This window comes from Diabrotica virgifera, chromosome 3, assembly GCF_917563875.1.
Source record: "Diabrotica virgifera virgifera chromosome 3, PGI_DIABVI_V3a".
NCBI classification, from domain to species: domain Eukaryota; kingdom Metazoa; phylum Arthropoda; class Insecta; order Coleoptera; family Chrysomelidae; genus Diabrotica; species Diabrotica virgifera.
The window spans coordinates 223,341,790-223,367,752 of NC_065445.1; the positions used below are offsets into that span (position 1 = coordinate 223,341,790).

A 25,963-nucleotide genomic window follows, 5' to 3' on the forward strand; every position below is an offset into this window, starting at 1 on the left:
TCTTTTTAATTTCCGTTACAGTTAGGGAAAAATATATTTTTTTTTTAAAAACATATTTTTTAAAAACTTGTCAACTTTGGGGCGCCACCCTTGCTAAACGGTGGATGATAGAGAGATGCTGTTGGAAATAAATCGTAGAAAATATAGTCCTCTTCATATTTCTATAAAAGAAATTTTTTGTAAAAGTTACAGGAAGGGCTACGTTCCGCAAAAACCACAAATTACCCCCTTTAAAGGGGTGAAAAAGGGGGTTCCGGGGCGAATTTTTTTCAGAAAAAGTTAGTCTTATAATAAGCACCCCTTGATATGCCAGAAAAAAAATAAAACCGGACTTGTGTCCATTTTGCAAGGTTCAACCTCTGTTTCCTACACTAATACAGATACTAACACTTGAGACAATTAGCTCCCCACTCCTCAACCTATTCAGTTAGAGATTTTAAAGTGTAGACGCATAGTAAAAACACATTACTTGAAAAAGGCACTATGCCCGCAAACAGCTGTATGGATATTAACCTTCCGATGACCAACCTTTTTTTGTTAGACGGATGACCAAGGGTGAGAAAAATGACCCCAGGTCAAAACTGTCAAAAATGACAAATTAACAAAAAAAATAAGTTTTTTTTTATTTTTTTTATGGCATGGACTTTATGTCATTCAGCCAGTCACAACATGAGTGTTAGTGTCATGTGTAGTATGTATGTTGAGTAAGTGTCTTGTTACTTTGCAAAGTCGACGTCCTTAGCGTAAAACTACTTGGAATTACACATCATAGACGGTATTTTACTAAACATCAACTTCAGAATATATTTTTTATTCGTAAAATAGAGGGAATTTTTTTTCTTTCACAATATGAGGATATCTAGAATGATATTAAAGTCAAATAAAAAAATAATGAGTTAAAAATTGAAAATACTTTTGAATTTATTAAAAAAAAACTTACGCTGGAGTCACAATTTCCACCGCTTGGTCATCCGAAGGTTAATTTATAATACATTTTGTGGAAATATGGAAATCAAAAGTTTTCAGTGTTTTTTTAGTTCAGTGCTCAGTGCTCAGTGCTGAGTACGACCTCGACCTTAAAAATCGTTTGATTTCAAATAGTGCTTGGTACTTAATTTTTCGGTTTGTGTACTAATTCACTGAATTCTTAATTATTTCCTGTACATTTAACAAACAGATTTTCAACGTCCTTAGCCACCGCCTTCTCTTGTAGAAGATTTTTTAAACTTTAGTCTTTTTCCTAAAACCTTAACAATAATATAGAGACAAGTTGTTTAGTAATTTGTTATTTTATTTTTTAGCCGATTTTGCAACAGTATTTAAACGAGGCCTTATGTATAAAGGAATCTATTGGCCCAGTTTAACCAACAGCTTCCATTGTAAACATCTAGAATTGGCGTACTTAAGGTATTCGCATAGACAAAGGCAGAAAGCACTTATCATTGTTAATATTGTTGATCTTCTTCTTAAGGTAAGTAACTAAGTTAGTATACTTTAGAATAACGCAAATTATTAATAAACACATACACTTTAACATACACAAGTAACAATAAGCCGGTTAGTTTCAGTAAATTTGCTACTAAGCGTAATAAAATACGTAAATTTGCCATGTTTTCTTTCTCTCTTGTAGTTACAATTTTATGATATTCACCTTGTATAATAATTATTACGTTAGTGTATATTTCGCCCTTTTCTATTTAAATAAAAAACAACGAGTTTTAGTTTTTGTTATGCTACCTGAGGTAATAAATTTGAATTATTTACATAGGTATATCTTGCCTTTCCATATAAATTAAACATTTCGTATATCTACGTCTTTGTAATCGATTTTCAAATGTAAGTTTTTTGTACTATAAGACTGCGAGCATGTCTAAGCTCATTCGCCAACAAAAGTTCATTACTATTCAGTTTTACATTATCAAGGGCTTTCTGAAAGTCTTATTCTAAAGCCTTTTCTTAATCTAGCTTGTTCCGTTGTCAGTTAGATATTGAAATTGAAGTTTAGTATATAGAGTGAGCTTTAAGTATGGCGTCAATTGCCTGGGAAACGTGGTACGACCATATATCTCAAGGGCCTTGTGATATATGGCTCCGTATGATTGTTGTCAGATCTTCGGTTTTTTTCTGGTAATCTAATGAACTTTAAAATCAATGGGAAAAACCCAATAGTTGGCTATATACCATAGTTTAAAAAACTCATACAGAAGTAAAAACTTCAACTTGTATTCTGGTATAAAATCGTTTATTAAAAAATTACCTAAAAAGTCATCCAAATAGATTGCAAAACGTCTTCGTTCTAATTCAGAAACATCTTATGGGGAAACATTTAAACCATATATTATGGGGTTACCACTTTAAATAGCGTGCTAGTTTCAAACTACTCAGCAGAATGCACTGAAGATGTTCTGAATTAGAACGAAAACGTTTTGCAATCCATTTGGATGACTTTTTAGATGGATCACCCAGTATACAATTTTTCCTTTTGAAGTATTTGATAATTACTGATTATTTTTAATGTAATGTCCCCTATACCTAAATTCCATAATTTCAATAAATTAGTATTGTTGGTTACCTGTTACGACCTATGGTATTGAATCAAGAGAAGACACCAAAAACCAAAAGCATGCTACGAACAGCCGAAATGAAAACACTAAGATCAATAGCAGGGAAGACAAAAAGAGATAGAATACGAAACAGCATCATCAGGGAACAATGTGGCGTGCATCATCTAGTCAGATGGGGCAGGCAAAGACGAAGAGAATGGTTCAGTCATGTAAAAAGAATGGAGGAGCACAGACTACCAAGAATTGCGCTAGAAGGAAAACCAGCAGGCAATCGTCCACCGGGGAGACCACCAAAAAGATGGAGAGATAGCTGGCAGTCTACCTCTCAAGAAATACTTCAACGTCGGAATTAACAGATCGACAGATCTACAACAAGTATAAGAAGAAGAAGTATTGTTGGTGAGTAGATGAACAACACAGCCATCACTATAGGTATAGGGAAAACAATGTGTTAGAGAGAGAGGTATGTGATGTCACAGCTGATATAGGAAAGTATGTGTGTTAGAGAGAGAAACATGGTATCTTTGCTGCTAGTGGTCCGATTTAAACGTACGACGGCTCGTTGGAATAGGCGGGAGATAACGAATACAAAAAAACATGGCGGCATAGTGCCAAAAGGGCGCTTTCCGATGTGACGACGTCCGATGGAGCGCGTTCCGATGTGACGGCGTTCTAGCGCTGGTCGATCGGTGCGCGATACCAGATGTGCGATCGGTACCTTAATTTTTCGCGGAACGCGAAGCAGATGCGCGGTCGGTACCTTAAGTTTTTCGCGGATCTCGTAGATACGAAGCGCGCGGCTGGTAATTTTGGAATTTAAATAAAACAACAACATAATGCAATTTTTTTATTAAAAGAACTTAAAAGGAACACAGGCGGCGCAGCGGTGCGCGATACCAGATGTGCGATCGGTACCTTAATTTTTCGCTTTGCGCGAACCAGAGGCGCGGTCGGTACCTTAATTTTTTCGAGGAAGGATCTCGTAGATATGAAGCGCGCGGCTGGTAATTTTGTAATTTAAATAAAACAACAACATAATGCAATTTTTTATTAAAAGAACTTAAAAGGAACACAGTACGTCAACGCGTCACGTAAAACGTCACATCAAAACGTCACGTAGGCTTGTGAAATGTCACGTGAAAACGTCACGTCAAAGCACGTCACGTAATCTTCTTGTCCGTATAGTGCCTGACAGTACCTAACAGAATGTGACGTGTCTGGTCATCTATAAAAATGTGTCAGGTGAGGGATTCGAACCCTCGCACCCCATCGGTGCTTAAAGCCGACGCCGTAGACCACTCGACCAACCTGACTTGCAAAGAAAAGGAACACAGCACGTCAACGCGTCACGTAAAAACGTCGCATCAAAACGTCACGTAGGCTTGTGAAATGTCACGTGAAAACGTCACGTCAAAGCACGTCACGTAAAACGTCACGTCAAAGCACGTCACGTAAAACGTCACGTCAAAGCACGTCACGTAAAACGTCACGTCAAAGCACGTAAAAACGTCACGTCAAAGCACGCCACGTAAAAACGTCACGTCAAAGCACGTCACGTAAAACGTCACGTCAAAGCACGTAAAAACGCCACATCAAAACGTCACGTGGGTTCGTGAAATGTCGCGTAGGCCTTATTGTCACGGGGAGCTCAGTCGCAAGGCCTTATTTTCACAGCGCGACGTGAGGTAGTAACATCATGTCTTTGAATGAGTATAGACGTAAATTAGCAGAATTTGGAGAAAAACTGACACAGTTAAGAAGTCAGATTTTATTTTATGAGGATAAAAATAAGGTTATAAAACAAATAGAGAACCTATCACTGGGAAGCAGCATAGACTGGACACCTAAGGAATTTAGTCAGCAGCTGCGACAAGAATATTCAAGTGCTGTGGATTACTTATTTAGGGAAACTCCAACAAGGCGAATTCATCCAATTACTATTAATGATGTTATCGACGCCGGCGCCAACAACGATGAACAAAGAAAGCATGAAAAGTGAAATAGATAATGTTTTTGCAATGACTTGTATAATATTAGCTTCAGTGTTTATTTTAATTATAAAGATTATATTTAAAATTGTTAAGAGAAAATTTGAATCATCATGTAATATAAGACTTGATCAATAAATAAGGCGTTTAAATAAAAAACCCATAACTCTAGAAAATATTTATTTTGTACACAGAAAAATTACATTGGCATTATTTTATTGACAAACCAGTCACGCAGGCGATTCACATTTGTTTCTGCACATGAAAATAATCCAGCGGCATGACATGGGGGGTTTGCAGTAAAACCAAGATTTCCAGCAGCACGAGGCGTACCATCGAACTTGCAAACATCAATAATATGAGGAAAAATTCCAAAAACGTGGTGTTTCTTATCCAAATATTCTGCTTTTTGTTTCCCTCGAACGTAGATACAGTCAGCTGTATATAACAACTCGGTTTGCAGTATCTTATTTATTTCAGATAGTTCAACTTCTCCATCAGAGTACCGGATGCCTAGCAGATTCTTCTCCACGTATGATGCGGTCTTCTTATCCACATTACTTAGCGCATTGAATGGTTTCGGAGGAAAAAAGATGTAATGACTTCGTTTATAACCTATTTCAATGGAAAGTTCTTTAGGAACAAACCACCCATCCACAACGAATCCCTGAATATCTACGAATGCTATTCTCATGATGATTGCTCGTGTACTACTGACACCTCATGCATCTAATTTAGACTTTTTACAATTTCGGTGAGAGGGAAGTACTCCATTACACAGTCGTGAATAATAATACAATAGGCCTTGGTATTGTCGGGAAAACCGTTATTCGCTTCAATATCGAGTTTTACGTCAACGGTGGATGCTTTCATGCTTTCTTCTTGTTTCGAACAATCGATAACGAACAATGCACGATTCTTAAAAGCTGAGAAATCGAGTAGAGGTCGTTTTTGTTGGGAATGTATGTAGCTAGGATAAAATTCGGTATAGTTAAAATAGGCTTCATTGTAATCGGTTTTGCTAAAATCCAATTGCATTCTCTCGTTTGGCCAGTATTCTCCATTTAACGATAATCTAATACTTTGGATGTTGACATTGTCAAATAAAGTAGGATCAGCTGTAATCTTGTCGCGTTTGTTGGTTTGAAAGAAAACAATAACATAACGAGGTCTTTCAACTGATGTGCTAGTTTTAACAGCCCAAACTTCACGCCTGGCACCTCTCGTAATAGCAGGTAATTCATGTAATTCCCACTTTCTAAACGGAATAACTATAGGTTGATCTTGTTGAATAGATTTCATGAGTTCCAATTTAATATCATCATTGGGGAATATGTGCTTCACTCTAAGCTCAATATTGGTAATGTTAATCTTAGCGGTTGTAACAGTTGTAGTTTTGTCAGCGTTTTGTTTTTCTGTAATAACTATGCAATCGTTATCATTTCGAGCTCGAACTAGTCTTATTGTTTGACGACCACACGTAATCAATGGATAATCATTAAAAATGTTGAAAACATGCTTAAGAGGCATCTGTATGCTGAATGAATGATCTGCAGCGTTTAGAATTGGATCCTTAGGGTAATTCCATCCAGCCATAACCATATAATTAGAATCTTCTTGCGTATAACATGTCATGGCACGTACAGCACTTACGATGCCAGGATCCCGCACTGTTTCCATCTCCCTTGCGCTTTCGCTGTACGTACACGAATCGAAAAGGAAGGCACCCACATTATTTGCTAGTTTGACGCCACCATTTCCAGTTATTTCGAGTGATCCTTTAATGCATAACAAGGTTTCGCTCATTGCAAAAAACGAGTCAACTTGATTAATGCTAAATTCGACAATATCATTGCAGTTGAATGATTTGATGAATGGTGCATAAGTTCGGTATTCAGCCTTTCGAATCGATTCATCAAATATTGGCTTACGATAAATATCAAATATTGGAGGCATTGTGATGTTGTTTGAACGCGCTCTCTTTCCATACATTGTAGTCATTTTTTCAGTTTAAAACCCAACGTTTGTAAAAACAATTTGTTTGCGGACGTAAGATGTTGCTGCTTAGATGGTTGCACAACTAATGGTGTTCTGTAGGTAGATTGTTTAAGATATTGCTGCTGAGATGGTTGCACAACTAATGGCGTTCTCTGGGTAGATTGTTCTATTACTAATCCCATCTGCTTTTTGATCTAAGTTCCAGCACCAATGTGCTCTCTTCTCCTCTAAAGTTCACAGGTCGTCCTTCTTGATCGACAGCCAACACAGTGATATTGGTAATTTCACGCTGTGGCACAACAGGTAAATACAACAAATTGTGAGGGGTTTCGTCAATTGCGTACCCAGGATTTGATTGTATGACAAATTCGTAGAGCGTGTGAGCAGGTCTGTTACCGTCAAAGGCTCCGGTACTAATGTTGCATTCAAAGCGTATGCTAGATACTTTAATAATCCTAACAGGTAGATCTGAAGAATGTGTCTGTCTAGGATTTAGTATTACGGGAGAAAACCCTAATATTGTACCAAGACTGTCATTTGGTTGAGATGAAATTTTAAATTGACTGAAGATTTCGCACTGCAACGTATTGTGGTTAGGTTTTAGACTAAATATCATGTTTCCCCCAATTTCTTTTGTATGTATTCCTCAATATCGATAATTTCATAACATCCATCAGGGAAATCAAAATGTTGCACTCGGTTATTGACATCGTAGTAATAAAACTTACAATTTTCGATGTTTGGTATACTGTTGTAAGAATGGAAAAATCGAAGAGCTATTTCGTAATCTTTTTTCGGATCTAATACGATCGGTGTGGGAGGTTGAAACGAGAATATGTAATTGGTGCTGTTTACTCTCAACAACTGCGACATGATGACTGATTCAGGTCAATAGATTAATAGGTTTATATACAGTAAAAAACAAATTTATTCACATTTTTTTTATTTGTTCTAAAGCAAGTTTACATAAATGACAAGATGCTTGAGAACCGGGTGGGCCATCACAATGAGTCCTCCAATCAGGTCTGTTGTAATGCACGAAGCAGGGAAGTAGTATCTGCAGGTTAAATTCTTGTCGATATTCCCCAGGCAATTTATGCCATATATATATATAACAATTCTATAGGTTCTACAGTTCGTATAATATAATCAAGCGGTATTAATTTTAGTTCTTCTTCACTGAATTCTTCAAAACGTGTTTTGCGAAATATATGGTCTAGAAGCAGTTCCATGCCTTTAATATGCTCCATTATATAAAAACTTTAGGCATAAATGTCCACAAATGATTTGATTGTAGGTTTGATACTGATGGTTATTATAGAAAATTTTTGTATGTGTACCTAGATATTTAACAAGTTCTTTGGTCGGCTTCAAATTACCAAATGAATCGAAATACTCTACGTCGTTATTTATCTTTCTATATGCTACCCAATGTGTTCCGCTGTGTGTTGATGCATCTAGATTAACTATTGCGCATTCACGTTTTCGAGGACCGTGTCTAGGCAGAGTGTCATTCATGAAAACACCTCGAAAATGTGGGATTTTAAGTGTTTTCGCGTAATGCGCAATCTCTAAGTCGTACAGCGGACGATTGGGTAGCTTTATTGGAAGTTTTTTTTCAGATACAAACCGAATCCGCCTCTTGGTTTCTTACGCAAGTACAGACCTGAGCCGATGTGTTCCATCGCCTTATTATGGCGCATATCCTCTTCCAATTTCTTTTGGGCGTTCTTTGCGTCAACCACAGTCTTCGCCACCCCTGCTGCACCACCGGCTAAAGCCCCCAATGCAGAAAGACCTGCAAATAGGGGTATGAGGGGTAGGAAACCTCCAGATTTTAGTGGCAACACTCGTGGAAGATCAACTGTTTTTCGTCCACCAAGTTTTTTAATTACCGATTTTGCTATTCGTACAGCTGTCAAAGCAGTATCTCTTAACGATGCTCCTCTCTTCATGGACTTTGCAATTTTAGGTACCACATCCCGATTGAAAGAATAACGTCCCTTTCTTCCACGACGACGAGGACATCCCATTCCCAACTTTCTTTTCGTTTTCATTCCACCGGTTACAAGTAAAGCAGCACTTTTTTCGCCAAAGCTAGCGTCCTTAGACTTGAATCGCTCCCAAGCCCTATCTTCCAATTCTTTATCGGCCTTGTGACGTTCTTCGAGAGATGTATGATGCGAATAAGCGATATCGTGTTGTTTACAAGCTGCGTCTAAAGGATTAATTCCTGGATCTCCGCGTGCAAGACGTTTTTTTAGTTTTGTTCCAGGTCCACAATACTGATAACCAGGAATATGAAGCTCAACTGGAAGTTTATTAATTAGAGAGTTCAAAAGACCTTCCCCTTTGAACACCAACATTGGACTGATGGTCATGCATTTGGTGACATTGGTAATATATTGTTCATATTTTTACTATGTTTAACACACGATGAGAGTCATTCAACAAGAGCAGACGTTACCAATTGATAATCTAGATATTGTACAGAAAGCAACCAACAGTAAACATGGAAAATTATTACCAAACTCATTCAGAGCCATTATTTGTGGTCCAAGTGGATGTGGAAAAACTAACGCCATGCTATCACTTTTATTTAGTCCAAATGGCGTCAAGTTTAAAAATGTCTATGTTTATTCAAAATCCCTCTTTCAACCGAAATACCAACTATTGCGAGATGCATTAGCGCAAGTCAAAGGTGTAGGGTATTTTCCATTTAAAGACAATGAAGAAATTATTGATCCCAACAAAGCTCAACCAAACTCTGTGTTTTTATTTGACGATGTCGCATGTGATGGCCAACACAAGATTCGTGAGTATTATTCCATGTGCAGACATAAAGATATCGATGCGGCTTACTTATGCCAAACATATTCAAAAATACCTAAGCAGCTAATAAGAGACAATTGTAACATGATTGTGCTGTTCAAGCAAGACGAGATAAATTTGAAACATATATTTGGTGAACACGTATCGCCAGACATGTCATTTGATGAATTTAAAAAAATGTGTTCAGAATGTTGGAGAGATAGGTATGGTACTGTGGTAATTATGAAAGATTTTGCTCTCAACAATGGACGATATCGCAAAGGATTTGATAAATATATAAAATTGTAAGTTGTTTGTTTAGTCGCCAGCAAAATGTCAGATGATACGGTCGCCATTGCCCTTCGCAAGAAGAAAGTTACCGAATTGGCTAGATCAATTCGCAAAAAATATTTGGCATTGAAGTTAGGTAGAACAGAGCAAGATGAGTCACTAAATAAACTTTTTAAACCAATCTCGAAGCCTCTCAAGGATATTGCTCAATCATCAAAAACGTTACATCATACTATCACTAACAAGTTTGCACATGTTAAAAAAGAAGAGGTGAAAAAGGAGGAGGATGAGGATGTATTTCTTGATGCACCCGAGGCATCTGATGAAAACATTCAAGAGCCAATCTCCGGTTCTAACGAGATTCCGATGGACGCCACAGACGAATATATCGACCACTATCCTCCAATAAGTCACAAGTACATAAAAGAATATTTGATAAAAGACGATAAAATCGATAAAAACTATGGTCCATTTTACGATAGTATTAGTGGCTGGATATTGGGAAAACGTCGAATAAACTTTGACAAAAACACTGGAGACATAGTAATAATTCGAGAACAGGATTTTGAAGAACGTAGGTTAAGTGGTACGCCAGGCCTATATCACCTTTTATTTTATGCCAACCCAAACCCAGAACAGTATAATGATGAGGATTTACAAAAGTATAAAACACTGCTGATTAACACAGAGATTCATCTGGATACCTTAGGACGCCTTAAAGGTTCCAGCGGAGAAAAATACCATGCTATTATTAAACCTCTATTCAAACCATCTGATGCAACAATGAAAAAGCATGCAACTCGTTCACAAAAAGAACTCGACCACAGAACGAAAACAGCTCGGTCAGCATCTTCATCTACGGTCAAAGGAACGGGGTTGGATGACTCTCGTTTAACATACAACGCTGCACCCTTAGAGTATATTTATTGGGATGACGTCAATGAGTTAGTTGATCGCCTTAAACTCTTGGTGGCTTCGAAAGACGCCGGCAACACATCTCACGACAACGAAATCGTGGCTATCATCAATGAACTAAAAGAAGCCAATATAATAGAGTAACTGAGAATGATGGTATCATTTCCATTATGAGTGTCGACAAATTCGGTCATCACTCTCGTAACAGTATCACCCAAAAGGCAGTACGAGTTACATTTCCACATACTCCTGCCGGAAACATTAATGCCGAAAATGTGAAAATTTGTAATGTTAAGGACCCATCAGAATATAGTGACGCTGCAACGAAAAAATACGTTGATAATCTAATAAATGAGATGCGTAGCGTATACTTTCCAATAATTAAAGCCCATGATGCGATATTAGATCAAAAATCCATTAATATAAAAGATTTAACAATCGGACTAAACGAAGTAAGAAAAGAAGTTCCACTGCTCGAGCAAAAGCTACAAAAAATAATCGCAGATGCTATGAATACACTAAAAAAGGATACGGAGAACAATATAAATGAGGTCGTGCAACAAAAAACTAATGATATACAGGATTTAGCCGTCGGACTAAACGAAGTACGAAAAGAAATTCATAAAACCACAGTTCCACATTTAGCGATCGAACTAAATCAAGTAAGAGAAGAGCTTCATAAAACCACAGTTCCACTTCTCGAGCAAAAATTGAAAAAAATAATCAAAGATGATGTGAATACACTAAAAAAGGATACGGATAAAAGCATAAAAGAAGCTGCAGAAACACTTGCAAACCATACGATGCACGATATGAAGATGGAACAGAGGTTAAAACAAGTGGAGCAAACATTACAGGGTATAGTACATAATATTGATCTATTGCGCACACATGTTGTAGATGTAGATGCTGGAAGTCGTTAATAAGAAAATGTCTACAGAAAAGGAACAGGTGGTGAACGAATTGCATAAACCAGCACGAAAAATCTATCCTCGTCGACGAACAATAATCAAAGGAATCGATGACTTGTGGCAAATGGATTTGGCCGAAATGCGTCCTTACGCACACCAAAATAAAAATTTTAAACTAATACTAGTCGTAATTGATTGTTTTTCAAAATATGTGTGGACACGCCCTCTAAAGACCAAGACTGGCGAGGAAATTACTCAAGCATTTTCGGATATTCTCGCCCATACTCGACGACTTCCGAAGAACCTCCAATCCGATCAGGGAACAGAATTTTACAAGAGAAAATTTCAAAATTTAATGAAAAAACACGAAATTAATCATTACAGCACCTACACGATTAAAAAAGCCGCCATTTGTGAAAGAGTCATTAGAACGTTAAAAGCAAAGTTGTACAAGTATTTCAGTTTACATGGATCATACAAATGGTTAGAAGCTCTACTTGTAATTACCGAGGAATACAACAATACAAGGCACAGTAAAACGGGATACAAACCATCTCAGGTCAACAAATCCAACGAAAAAGCTATTTTAAACAAGAGTTATAGTCATTTAAAAATGGCTGGTCCAAGAAAATTTAAAATTGGTGACATTGTGCGTGTCTCAAAGACAAAACATTTATTTGAAAAGGCCTACACGCCCAATTGGACAACGGAATTATTTAAAATTGTAAAAGTTAAGATAACAAATCCTATAACGTATTTGCTTGAAGACATGCACGGTATACCGATTAGCGGGGGGTTTTACGAAGAAGAATTACAGAAAACATTAAACCCTGACATTTACTTGGTTGAAAAAGTACTTAGACGAAAAGGCAATAAGATGTATGTGAAATGGCTCGGTATGGACAGCAAACATAACAGCTGGATTAACGTTAATGACGTAGTTTAGGAGGATCTATCTTTTAATCCGCCGCATAGCAATACATTTTTTGCAAAGAGGTTGTTTTTACCACAAGGAGTAGGGGAATATAAAAGAACTCATGCTTCAGTATCAATGTCAGTAAAAGTGAACATGAGCTCTCAAGATAGTGGGTATTCTTCAGGTGGCTCTCAAGATAGTGGGTATTCCTCAGGTGGTTGTGAATTTAGCATCGATATGCCTAGCAACGAAGACTATAATCAAGAATTAGATAGAGCTTTGGAAAATTATGAGGCTGCCGCCAAATCAGAAGTTTTCTACCTGCTTGCAACAAAATACACGTTATCGGGCTATGAAGTACAATGTGGTATAAGCCCTGCAAGATCATTTTCGCCTGCAGTGATTTTATCTCAACAATATAAACCTACCAGAATATCACTCAGCGCATACGAATGGTATTCCTTTATTTCAATCATCACACAACAACTAATTGATTTTTTCCAATCAACTGATGACCTCATGCACCCAACTTTTCCATGCGAAGAATACTGCACTGTTACCCCGATAGTTTACGATGATTGTAAATTCATTATTGTTAAGAAGCATGGTGTGGAGTACTATATGGATGAAGAAGAAGTGAAGCAAATTGTTGAACTTAACACTAGTGTGCTATCGCCTCGTATGCAGTTGTTAGAAAATTTGAACTTTTGTGAATATTATTATAATGTTTTAGATTTTTGTAAAAATACTGCAGATAGTTTAAACCCCTTGCAAATATTGTATGCTTTTTGTTCTATAATGCCAGATGATATGACAAACAATGCTCTTAGGGAGTTCATTTATTTTTATAAAATTAAGGTAATTAATGATTTAAATAAATGATAAAAATTGCAAATTTGGAGTTTTATTTCACCTAAAACGTGACGTTTTATCGTAAAACATATAAGATTCACATAAAACGTAACGTTTTATCATAAAAAGTATAAGATTTTTATTATGATGTGATGATAAGGCGCTCAGAGCAACAGTGGTCTAACCCACGCCCCACATTTTTACGAAAACACTCTTATTACGTTAAAGCCATCTCTTAATGGATAACTTTAATGTAATAAAAGGGTTTTGGTAAAATTGTGGGATGTGGATTAGGTCACTGTTGCTTTGAGCGCCTCATATGAGGGAAGTGCTCATAATAAAACAAATAAAAATGTTTACATATATCTTTATTATAGAATAAAATACAGAAAGAAAAATAACATTATATTATCTTTATTATTTACAAAAAAAGAGAGAAAGAGAGGTAGTAGCTTATGGATATTCGAGACTATCATTCGTCTCAAAAGAATCAATATTACTGCCTACTTCAGACTTCTGGTTCAGAATCATCAAACCTGTTATTTCTAGGCATTTCATGTAATGCATTAACGCAAGACTCGTAATCTTTTAAATCGAATAAAACGTGAGTAAAACAACTATTGCACCAATAATATGGTTGCTGATATACGCATTCAACGATATCATCAGCATCATAAACTTCGTGAGTATGGTCGTAACGCACCAGTAAAAATTTATTTAAGGTCTCATGAGCATTTTTGAATGCAAAAAAACATGATTTACATACGTTTAGGCGATGCTGCTTAAGATAATATCCATTAGCCCATACACAATAACTGGAGTGTTCATCTTCAAATATACTCCCCCAATCTGACTTTCCTAATACGACATTTCTTAAATGTGACGGTATGTGTTTAGAGCAAGCAATAAATTCTATTCCTTTATATGAAGGAATAGGATCATTTTTAGCACTGCTTATCATCGTTTCCCATTTATATAAAGGAAATTTTTTTAATATTATTTTTGTTAATGTCCACGGCAAGGGGGACTGCTCGATGAAATATGATGCTGATACTGTTGTTTCACAGATTTTTTTGATAGACAGGTCGGTCAATGATGGAACATTCATCTACATCATCTTCAAATATACTCCCCCAATCTGACTTTCCTAATACGACATTTCTTAAATGTGACGGTATGTGTTTAGAGCAAGCAATAAATTCTATTCCTTTATATGAAGGAATAGGATCATTTTTAGCACTGCTTATCATCGTTTCCCATTTATATAAAGGAAATTTTTTTAATATTATTTTTGTTAATGTTCACGGCAAGGGGGACTGCTCGATGAAATATGATGCTGATACTGTTGTTTCACAGATTTTTTTGATAGACAGGTCGGTCAATGATGGAACATTCATCTACAAAAAAAATCTATTCTAAAATACTGTAACGTCCCAATGGTAGGGTTCTAAAACTATTTGGAATTAAATATCTTTTATCGTCATAAGGACTTAGCGCAATTTTTGTTTGTTCTATACTTTAAACGTTATGGCTATATGACCGAATGGAGTGTCGAGTAGCAGTTTGTTCCTTAAAATCATTTAAACAGTTTACATAATCATCGAATTTTATAACATTTTTTACTATATTATATTTAGTCCCTTTTGCTTTTTTAGTGATTCGACCAGATTGAACTTTAAAAGTATACATTTTTGATCGTAATCCCACAAATTTTGTCATAATTTCTCCTTTATTTTCATCCTTCATTACTCCTAAAACTTTTTTATTTACTCGAGGAATATTATAGATATTATCTACAGCGTAATCGGATGTATCAAATTTTGATAGATCTTGATTTATTACTTCCTCATATGCATCATGACAGTACAGTTCATAAATAAAGCTATCGGTATCCATATACATTAAATTACATTTATCTGCGCCCAATTTTGGAAGCATATAGTCGTAATGAAATTGGTACATACATAATTTTGATATATCTAAAACAGTCATGCCAATGTACAAGGGTTTATTAAAAACTAGATCTGATTTAATCAGTTCTATAGCTACTAAATTGTCATTGAATATTTTTCTGCTATGAAACCGGGCACTAGAAATTAAATTTTTAGCACCATATCGCCCATTCCATGATCTGACTAGTTTTACTATTCTATGTTTCCTGTTGAAGATTTTCAAAGAATTATCATTAATATGAGACAGGAATTAGTCTTGATACGAGAAAAAGATGATATTGATGCTATTATTGCTACAGATGAAACAGAAAAACCAAAAATTGAAATTAATAAACTTTATTGGAATGTACCTCATATTTTACCTAATATTAGCGAACAATTGCGGCTAAACAAAATAGTTCGTAATAATACGGAACTACCTATAAAATTTAGAAGTTGGGAATTAATTGAATATCTCACTTTAAATAATTCAACACGTCATACTTGGCCAGTAAAAACAACTATAAAATTAGAAAGTCCTCGTCATATTGTAGTAGCTTTCCATGATGGTCGAAAAGGAAAAATGCTGAAAGATATGAGTAAATTTGATCACTGCAATTTAACAAATATTCGTATGTTCCTTAATTCTGAACGATATCCTTATCATGGAAAAGAAAAATTATTTAAAAAAATACATTGCTATTCCTTTATACGAATTGGATGTACAACCAACATTAGAAGTTAAGGAACCTGCTTGTTTTTATCATAATAGTGAAAAATGTATTTGTGCTTTATCTAATGTATTTTGGTTGTATGATACTTTTTTAATGCAAAAATAAAAATATATTATATTATTTTTTGTTTTATTTCTTAATTATAAATAAATAAAAGAGTCAATTAGTATTATAATAATTTATTAAAACAACAATTACATAGTGTACGGTTTACTTATGGGTGTCCTTAAGTGCAGTTTACTAAAAGACTTAAACATTATTTGTTTCTTCAAATTGTTTTATTTTTTCCTTTAGTTCCTTGATCTTTTTCATAAATTCCTCCAATTTTAACGATATGTTGTTTTGAAATGAAAACTACAAAATAAAATATATTATTTATTAATTATATCTACATGTATTTACAGTATCTACCCCTTCATCTTCAGTAGGTAGAACATCTTTTAGGTCATTTAAGAAATCAGTCAGCCCTAGATTTTTTATTTTTTTTTAAAAGCAACACATGCATATTACGTCAGAGAGATAGTCTTCACATATTCTTGCTCCCTTGTGGTATTTGGTAGCTTCTTCGTTACACTCTTCTACCGTGTACAGTTTATCCACTAATAATTTTCCAACATAATCAGCAGTCATATTGATATCAAAGAGACCGGCTTTCGAATCAAGGTTGTCAGATATATTTCCTAAAATTCCCAAGTTTATATATTCTGAAAATTTTTTCTCTACTTTACTATTCAATTGTTATTCAATGGCACTGTTAGAAAGATAATATGAAAATATTCTTAAAAAATATATAAATTAGTTAACTAGGTACTTAAAATTTCAATGGGCCTTCACTAATAAATTGAACCGACTTTGTATATATTATACTTTAAAGAAATTTTAGAGTATCGGCAACACTGTAGGCTGGACAAAATTAAGAAGCCAATTTTAAATTGACGTTGCCATGTTGATGATTTTAACGAGATATTAAAAATTTGCTTTAATGTTAAAACAAGTTTAAACATTGAAAGTATCAAATTTTAAGTAATAAAAAACCAAACTGTGATGGTCACATCCATTACTTATATATTTCATTTCAATTCAACAAAAAAGAACACTATTAGTTAGTTCTTCCCTACTCTGCCTATCGTTAAATTGGCATCGTATTTCGGCCATCGTTGGTGGCAACACAGCACAGCGGAACACCTGTTTCTCAACAAACAAATTTTGTCGTTGTCCATCTTACAGTGGCGGAGTTGTAACTGGAAGGTTAGGTTATATTTTGCTACTATATAAATAATAAATCGAATTAAAAAACAACGATTTGCACGTCCAATGTGAACTCGTTTCAAAAAAGAATATACTGGAATGACTGATAATGCAATTGTTTCGAGAATTCAGGAATTAACAAAAATCGAGTATAAGACGATCTAAAAAATTGTTAAATTAGGAACTGTTACATATCATTCCTTAAAACGAAAGCGACGAAATAAAAAATTGGGTAGGGTTGACACCGCTGCAAAGGACGTTTATCAATGTTTATAAGACAGTTTATAACTTATTAGTTTATTACAAAGAAAATAGGTAGATATTCCATATTGTGAGGACGTTCCAATCTGAAAAAAAATATATGTAATTCGATTTATTTGCAAATTCCTGTTCAAAAATATCCCCTTAAACAAATCTGAAGGGCGTCGAGCTAATTTTTTGTTCAGAATTTGTTTAAACTTTAAAACATCGCCTTTTTTGCTCCAAAATAAAATTTTTTGGTCATTCTAAACAAGACAGGTATAGGTCTGGATCCCGCGTATGAAAAAAAAGTTGATTAATAGCAAGCTGAAAATTTGTTAATAGCTTAAGGGTGTCTAGTCGGACAAACTTTGATATATGGGCACACTGGAACAGGGGAAGTTTTAATTGTGGAACAGATTAAAAATTTGGAACGGTCAGACCACGAAAAGCGCACATGTATTTTGTCCGACAGAACAGACTTAAACTCTCCGAACAGAGAATAAACTCTCATGCAAAAATCAGACTGCTATTTATCACCAAATGGGCGTTTTAATGAGTGGAACATGTAGAATATGTCAAATGACAGGAATTATGACAGGTGATAAATAGCATTCTGATTTTTGCATTAGAGTTTAATCTCTGTTCGGAGAGTTTAAATCTGTTCTGTCGGACAAAATAAATGTGCCGTTTTCGTGGTCTGACCGTTCCAAATTTTTAACCTGTTCCATAATTAAAACTGCCCCTTTTCCAGTGTTCCCATATATCAAAGTTTATCCGACTAGACACCCTTAAGCTATTAACAAATTTTCAGCTTGCTATTAATCAACTTTTTTTTCATACGCGGGATCCAGACCTAGTACCTTGTCATTTTTCTCAAAAGTTGATAGTTTTCGTCTAACAAAAAACTCATATTTAAATTATTATTTTTGAAGTTGTCAAGAGCTTAAATTGAACACATTCATTTTCAAGATTTTGAATAGTAATCGGGTCTAACTTCAATTTAGACCGATATTCTTTAAATGTTAATTATGCGCGTCCATCCGATTTTATGCGGTATACTATTTCAAAAACATTTTATTTTTAGATTTTTTAGGCTATTCTAAACACAAAATATTTCTTTTCATTGTTCTGAGTTCATAAGAGATTTCTGAAATGGTATACTGCATAAAAATCGGATAGACGCGCATAATTACCAATTAAAAAACAACGGTCTAAATTAAAGTTAGGCCCGATTTCTCTTTAGAATCTTGAAAATGAATGTTTAAAATTCAATTTAAGCACACGATAACCTCAAAAACTATAACTTACATATTAGTTTTCAAGCCTCGAAAATGCGTATTTTTTGCATTTTTCAGATTTTAAATCGCTTACAACTCGAAAACTATTAACATCTTAGAAAATTACAAGAAACCTTTTTTGTTTAAAATGACACACAAAATAAACAAAAAAATGTTTTTCAGAACAACGCAAAATAAGAGATTTTTGAATTTGAAATAGTATACGGCATAAAAATCGGATGGACGCGCATAATTAACAATTAAAAACAACGGTCTAAATCGAAGTTAGACCCGATTACTGTTCAGAATCTTCAAAATGAATAGGTATTTAAACTTCAATTTAAGCTCTTGACAACCTCAAAGACAATAATTTTAATATGAGTTTTAAACCTCCAAAATGCGTATTTTCGCATTTTTCAGATATTAAATCGCCTATAACTCGAAAACTATTAACTTTTGAGAAAAATGACAAAGTACCTTTCTTATTTCGAGTCACCCAAAAACCTAAAAAAAAATTTTTTGGAGCACAAAAGGTGATATTTTGAATTTGTTTAAAAAATTGTTTAAACAATTTCTGCCCAAAAATTGAGAGATTTTCCTGAATATAATTATGCAAAAATTAATAAAAATTATATGATTTTTCTTGAAATATGCATGTGATGAACTGATCCTTTTTCTTAATTTCCACGCCAATGGTCGGCATCGGCATCAAAGAATCTCAAAAGCCGACAGTTGGCAAACTGACTTTGGAAAAAGAATACCTTCTTGTTCTTATAACAGCTCGCTCGGCTTCGTACTCAAACTTATCCGCATTGTCAATAAAAACCCATTTCAGGTTTCTAATTGCTTCAACGACATCGAGTACTTTTCTACCACACGCATCCATGACTAAAAATTAACAAAGAATAATTACAAAGAATGACGAATACTTGGCATTCAGCATGCTAACATCAAGGGTTTTTTTTTTTTTTTTTTTTTTTTTTGTAGAAAATCAAATGTTGAAATAATAAATCCCATCTGGAATGAAGGGATAAATAGCAGAGCAGAAAACATTAATAAAAACAAACAAGAAAAACCGAACAGATTTAACAAAGAATAATTATGAGAAAATAAAAAAGATTAATTGTCATTCAAAATGTTGGCATGAGGTCTTTTTGTAGACAATCAGGTGCTAAAATAATAAATCTCATCTGGAATGAAGGAATTTTATAAATAGCTGACCAAAAACTTGAAAAACCGAAAAGATTTAAAAACGAATAATTACGAGAAAATAAAAAATAAATGTCATTCAAAATGACGATAGTTAGACAATTATTTAATGTCGAAATAATAAATCTCAGCTGGAATGAAGAGATTTTATAAATGGCGGAGCAGAAAACATTAAGTTTTATTCAAAATCAAACAAGAAACATCGAAAATATTTAATAAAGAATAATTAAGAGAACACTTACCTTTGAAAACTAGTTGAACCACAACGAGCGCACACTAACAGTAGGGAATAGACTATGGAATAGACCGTCCTGAGGTGCATTTTGAAATTTATATGGTTGCGTGCCTCACCCTATGACGTGTTGTAGAATGTTTGCGTGCGCAAAATTATATTCAGTTTTATCATTGTAAAATCATTGAAAAATTCCAACATTTTCTCTGCACATGATAAGAAATATAGCTCAATAACAAAATGCGGTATGATAACGAAGAATTGCATAGTAATGTGATTAGACCTTCAACCGCTATTTCCTATGCGATATGTGAATTATCAATTTTAATTATTTTCAACGATTTTTACTTCAAATATTTTCTTAAATAACTTTACCAAAAAATTTTGGGTTTAGTATAAATCGAGATGCTTGTCTGTTTACATGTCTTATTGTTGCTCTCTGTATCTGTGTATGCAGAGAATAGCACTCTGGAGTATGCTAGTTCTTTTCTTAAACGATTTGGATATCTAAATACATCAAGTAATGCTATTTCTAGTATAGATATGGCCTTAGTTGAATTTCAAGAAAGATACAATCTTCCGGTGACCGGAACATTAAATAATGATACTATGAATATGATGATGAATAAGCCTCGATGTTCTGTTGGCGACAATAACTATGCAATTCATTCGAAGTGGAATAAAACGACATTAAGTTGGTATTTTCCTCAAGCTGTTAGTAATCCAGTTTATATACATCTTGCTGAAGACGCTTTCGTTAGATGGGAGAAAATATCTAATTTAAAGTTTAAACGAGTAATAATACCTTCTTCAAAGCCGGATATTACTATAACTGTGGTGTCAAATAATCATAGTTTTCGAGCAAGTTGTCAAGGAACCTCTAAATGCCCATTTAATTTCGATGGTCCTGGAAAAGTATTAGCCCACGCATACTATCCTGGCGTAAACGATTGCATCGAAATCCATCTTGATGCCAATGAACGGTGGTATGCAGGAAATGGCAGAGCTCCTGATGGTGAAGCCAATTTTTTGGCTGTCCTACTGCATGAAATTGGTCATACCCTTGGACTAGAACATAGTAATAGCGATTCGTCTATTATGTATCCTTGGTATCAACAAGATGTGACAAGTTTTGGTGATGATGATAAAAAGGCAATGAGCAGGCTATATGGACCAACAGAAGCCCCCACATCGATGTCAACAGCCCCAGTTACGCAAACAACACTTTCGAAAAATAGGATCTATTTGCCGACAACACCTGCAATAAAAAACATCTGTCTACTTCAGTATCCCGATTTCATGTTTCTAGCTACATCTCCACAGTTTCCAAATTATCGCATGTACGTTGGGTCTGACAAATATTTATGGAAGTTTGATTTAAATGAGATGCGTCTTCCACAACATCCAGAATTAATTACTGATTATCTCCCTAAAGAGTTGAGGTTTACGCAAGTTTCACATGTTTTTCAGAATTCCGAGGGACACTTAATAACTGTAAGCAATAATCGGTATTACGACGCATCTTTCCCTAATTTACAACTTCAAAAAAGTTTTATGTTTCCTTCTATACCTACGAGAACCAAAATAAATGCCTTATTTCAAACAAACAGCGGTCAAACATATTTATTGTACAATGATAATTCATACATTGAATTTAATGAAGCTGGAGATGTCTTAAACCGCGGCCCAATAAATGATCTCTTCCCCGGAATACCAAATAAAATAACATCAGCATTCCGGTACACGGATGGGTTTATTTACTTTTTTCAAAACAATACCTATTATAAGTACAGCGAATACACACGTAAAGTTGTAGCAGCAGGAACGTTCAGTTGGGGGCTTTTTGGGATATCCTGCCCTGAAGACGGTCTATTAAAACAATTAAAAACTTTGTTAAACAAAATTGTAACTATATACGAATAAAGATTGCTGTGTTCCTTTTAAGTTCTTTTAATAAAAAATTGTATTATGTTGTTGTTTTATTTAAATTACAAAATTACCAGCCGCGCGCTTCATATCTACGAGATCCTTCCTCGAAAAAATTAAGGTACCGACCGCGCCTCTGGTTCGCGCAAAGCGAAAAATTAAGGTACCGATCGCACATCTGGTATCGCGCACCGCTGCGCCGCCTGTGTTCCTTTTAAGTTCTTTTAATAAAAAAATTGCATTATGTTGTTGTTTTATTTAAATTCCAAAATTACCAGCCGCGCGCTTCGTATCTACGAGATCCGCGAAAAACTTAAGGTACCGACCGCGCATCTGCTTCGCGTTCCGCGAAAAATTAAGGTACCGATCGCACATCTGGTATCGCGCACCGATCGACCAGCGCTAGAACGCCGTCACATCGGAACGCGCTCCATCGGACGTCGTCACATCGGAAAGCGCCCTTTTGGCACTATGCCGCCATGTTTTTTTGTATTCGTTATCTCCCGCCCATTCCAACGAGCCGTCGTACGTTTAAATCGGACCACTAGCAGCAAAGATACCATGTTTCTCTCTCTAACACACATACTTTCCTATATCAGCTGTGACATCATATACCTCTCTCTCTAACACATTGTTTTCCCTATACCTATAGTGATGGCTGTGTTGTTCATCTACTTTGGTGTTTACTTAAAGTCACAATAGATCGTATATCTGAAAAAAAAAGAAGTGAGATTTCAATAGTATTAGGATATATGGTGATATGAGTAGTAGTCAACAAGAAACGTTAAATATCTTTATTAATTTATCTACAAAAATTATATTGTACTAACAGAAATCCTATAACAAGATCTACGGTCAATAAATCATTAAAAAAGTTTAACGAAACTGTTTCAGTAAAAGATGTATCCAAATCAGGGCGCAGAAAAACTGAATCAACTGAAAACAAGTTATTAGATGCTTGTACACTGTTAGAAGATGACCTACACTTGAGTATTAGACAAATATCCAGGGAAGTTGAGATTTTCCAAACATCACACATAAACACATAAATTTCATCGATACAAAATAAGACCGGAGTTGTCAGATGATAATTTTTATAGGATAAGTTAGCAGATAATGATGGAAAATGTTACAATAAAAAAGGTCCGAGTTCTTTAAGTTCTTTAAGTAATGTTGTGTTTTGCGACCAGGCTACTTTTTTAATTAATGGAAATGTAAGTGGGGATAATTATTGTAGATAGTGGCCACATAACAATCTTCGTTAAATGCATGAATACCACACACAGAGAAGCTTAATCCATGGGCTGCAATAATAGGCAAAAAAATAATGGTTCCTATTTCATTGAAGGGGGTTCACATTTTATTGAATTATTTATTATTCCTGGGTTAGCTGGGTTATTTCCATATCCAAATAATTATTTTCAATAACATTCTAATATATAGAATTTCATTACTTGAAACTAAGAAAATAACAACATCACAAACGGCAATATTTGGCTGCAACAAGATGGTACTCCACCTAATTATGCGAGTGTGATAAGGCAATACCTAAATAATGTGTTTCCTAGAAGATGGATTGGAAGGAGTGGTTTTATCGATTGGTTCCCGCGATCACCTGGCATAAATCCTTTAGACCTTTTTCTATGGGGTAACCTAAGTAACATCGTTTATAAAAATCTGCTAACGTTAAGGAATCAAAAGATACAATTACCATAGAGATAACAAGAATTGAGCAGTTAGGGATGTTGCAAAATATAATGATAAATTTTAAAAATCGCATGGCTTGTTATATCATAGTATACAAACAGATAACATTTTGAGAACGTGCTGTAATCGCCTTTACTGGTTTTCTAAAATTACTAATTTTTCTAGTACTCAAATATAATACCTCTAACATAAATTTGCTTTCAGCTGCTCTAGATTTTCTGCGCTATGATTTGCACAGTAAACCTTGTTATGATATAATGATGATGTAAATTATTAAAGATTATTCATATTAAAAGACTTTATTCACCTACAACGGTACATGAAACATTATTTTGTAACGACTTCAATAAGAAAAAAATTACAGGGTGTTCTATTTGAAATAATAATTATATCATTACATTTTCATAATAGTAGGAGAGCAAAGTATGCTAAATGTGCAGTCACTCGAGCGTAATGGGGACCTATTGGGTTGTGAAGAGCACGTACTAAAACCAAAAAAAGTTAAGTAAAGTTTTCCATTTTAGTGGGCATTTGCCATTTTTTAATTTAATTTTTCATTTCCAACAACCGTTTTTCCCGATTATAACGCCATCTATCCATAATTCGAAAAAATGTTTCGAATAAAAGTTACTTATTTTTGCGTGGACACTAACTGTTGCATCTATGAATCGGCTCGAAGCTTTCGAAATGTGGTGTTATAGGCGCATCTTACGTATATCTTGGGTTGACCGAATTACTAATGTGTGTGTGTGTGTGTGTGTGTGTGAAAAAATGGCTTGGATGCGAGTCCGTTAGCCACAGATTTTTATTTTATTTTTACCTCAATTTATTAGTTTTGTTATATTTATACGTATTTCACTTAAATGATTATACTTATTTGTTTCTTTCAAGTAGTTTATGAGTAATTTAAATATTTCCATTTTATGACAACTTAGTAGATATTCTATACTAATTGGAAAATAAACTTGTGTTTGTCGTAAATTGTAATATAATTGATTTATATATCTCTCGTTAATTTTGCATTCCAAGAAAATATGGTTTAATTCTCTAATCGAAACATTACCACAAAAACAGACTGATGAATTAATTATTCGAAGTCCTGCGTAGAATGGGGAAAGAGTGTGAAATTCTCATAACCATCAAAACAAAAAAATTAGAATATCTAGGACATGTAATGAGAAATCAAGAACGTTACGGCCTTCTCCAACGATTCTCCAAGGTAAGGTAAATGGTAAAAGAGGACCGGGAAGAAGACGCATATCCTGGCTTCAAAATTTACGAAAGTGGTATGTATAACACCACTACCACTGAACTGTTCCGCGCTGCGGTAAACAAAGTCAAGATAGCCATGATGATCGCCAACATCCGAAACGGATAGGCACTTTAAGAAGAAGATTTTTACGTAAGGAATCCAAATCTGCACTAAACAATGGAGGCTCCCATTTAAGATGTTAAAGTAACCCCCACCCCCGTGGGGGGTCGCGTTTGGTGCCATTCGATAGTTTTTTTTTTAATATTCATTAAGTGTATCTTCCAGTTTTTGATTAGATGTTCATTTCGCGAAATATCGCGGGATTCGTATTTAAAATATTAAATTTACCCCCCACTCCTCTCCGTGGAAAGTCGTGTTTGGTATCATTCGATAGATTTTTAAAAAATGTTGAGCACATATTTTTTAGTTTTTCTATCTGTCATTTATTTCGCGAAATATTCGCTTTTTTCTTGTGAAAATTTGGGACTCGCCCATTTCCTTACGCCCGGCCCAAATCGTCAGATTTTTGAATTATACACTCTCTTGCATATACTTAACTTACCTTATCGTAATCTGACAATTTCGAGTTTTTTTAAGAATAGATTTTTTTTGGGTCCCCTTAACGAACTTCCTTTGTTAAGAGCCAATTTATGGGAGAGAAACATCTGCAGGGTACCAGGTGTCCTGGAATAAGATTATGAAATTAAGATTTTTATAAGTATCAGAAGATGAATTAATATTAAATAATGTCCATTATTGAACTGGGTCAAGATTGTGTAATATCGACTAACATTTACCTTTATTGTTTATTTAAATATTAAGTGTACGAATCAGTGGCGTAACTAACGCCAATGCAACCAATGCGGTGCATTGGGGCGCAGGCCTTAGGGGGGCGCCAAAAACTGACAATGACCTCCAAACGCAAAAGAAAAGTAAAGACTTTTTTTGACGAACTTTC

The 25,963-nt window shown here is 34.8% G+C and overlaps 1 protein-coding gene across 2 annotated transcripts in view; it reads left to right on the plus strand.

Annotated features, from left to right (window-relative positions):
- Nucleotides 1-25,963, plus strand: part of LOC126881536 (adenylate cyclase type 8) — a 1,218,021-nt gene that overhangs the window by 758,770 nt on the left and 433,288 nt on the right. For both annotated transcript variants that reach the window (XM_050645865.1, XM_050645866.1), the window contains exon 5: nt 1,302-1,471. In XM_050645865.1, coding sequence (XP_050501822.1) covers nt 1,302-1,471 — 170 coding nt within the window. The remainder of the gene's footprint in view (nt 1-1,301; nt 1,472-25,963) is intronic.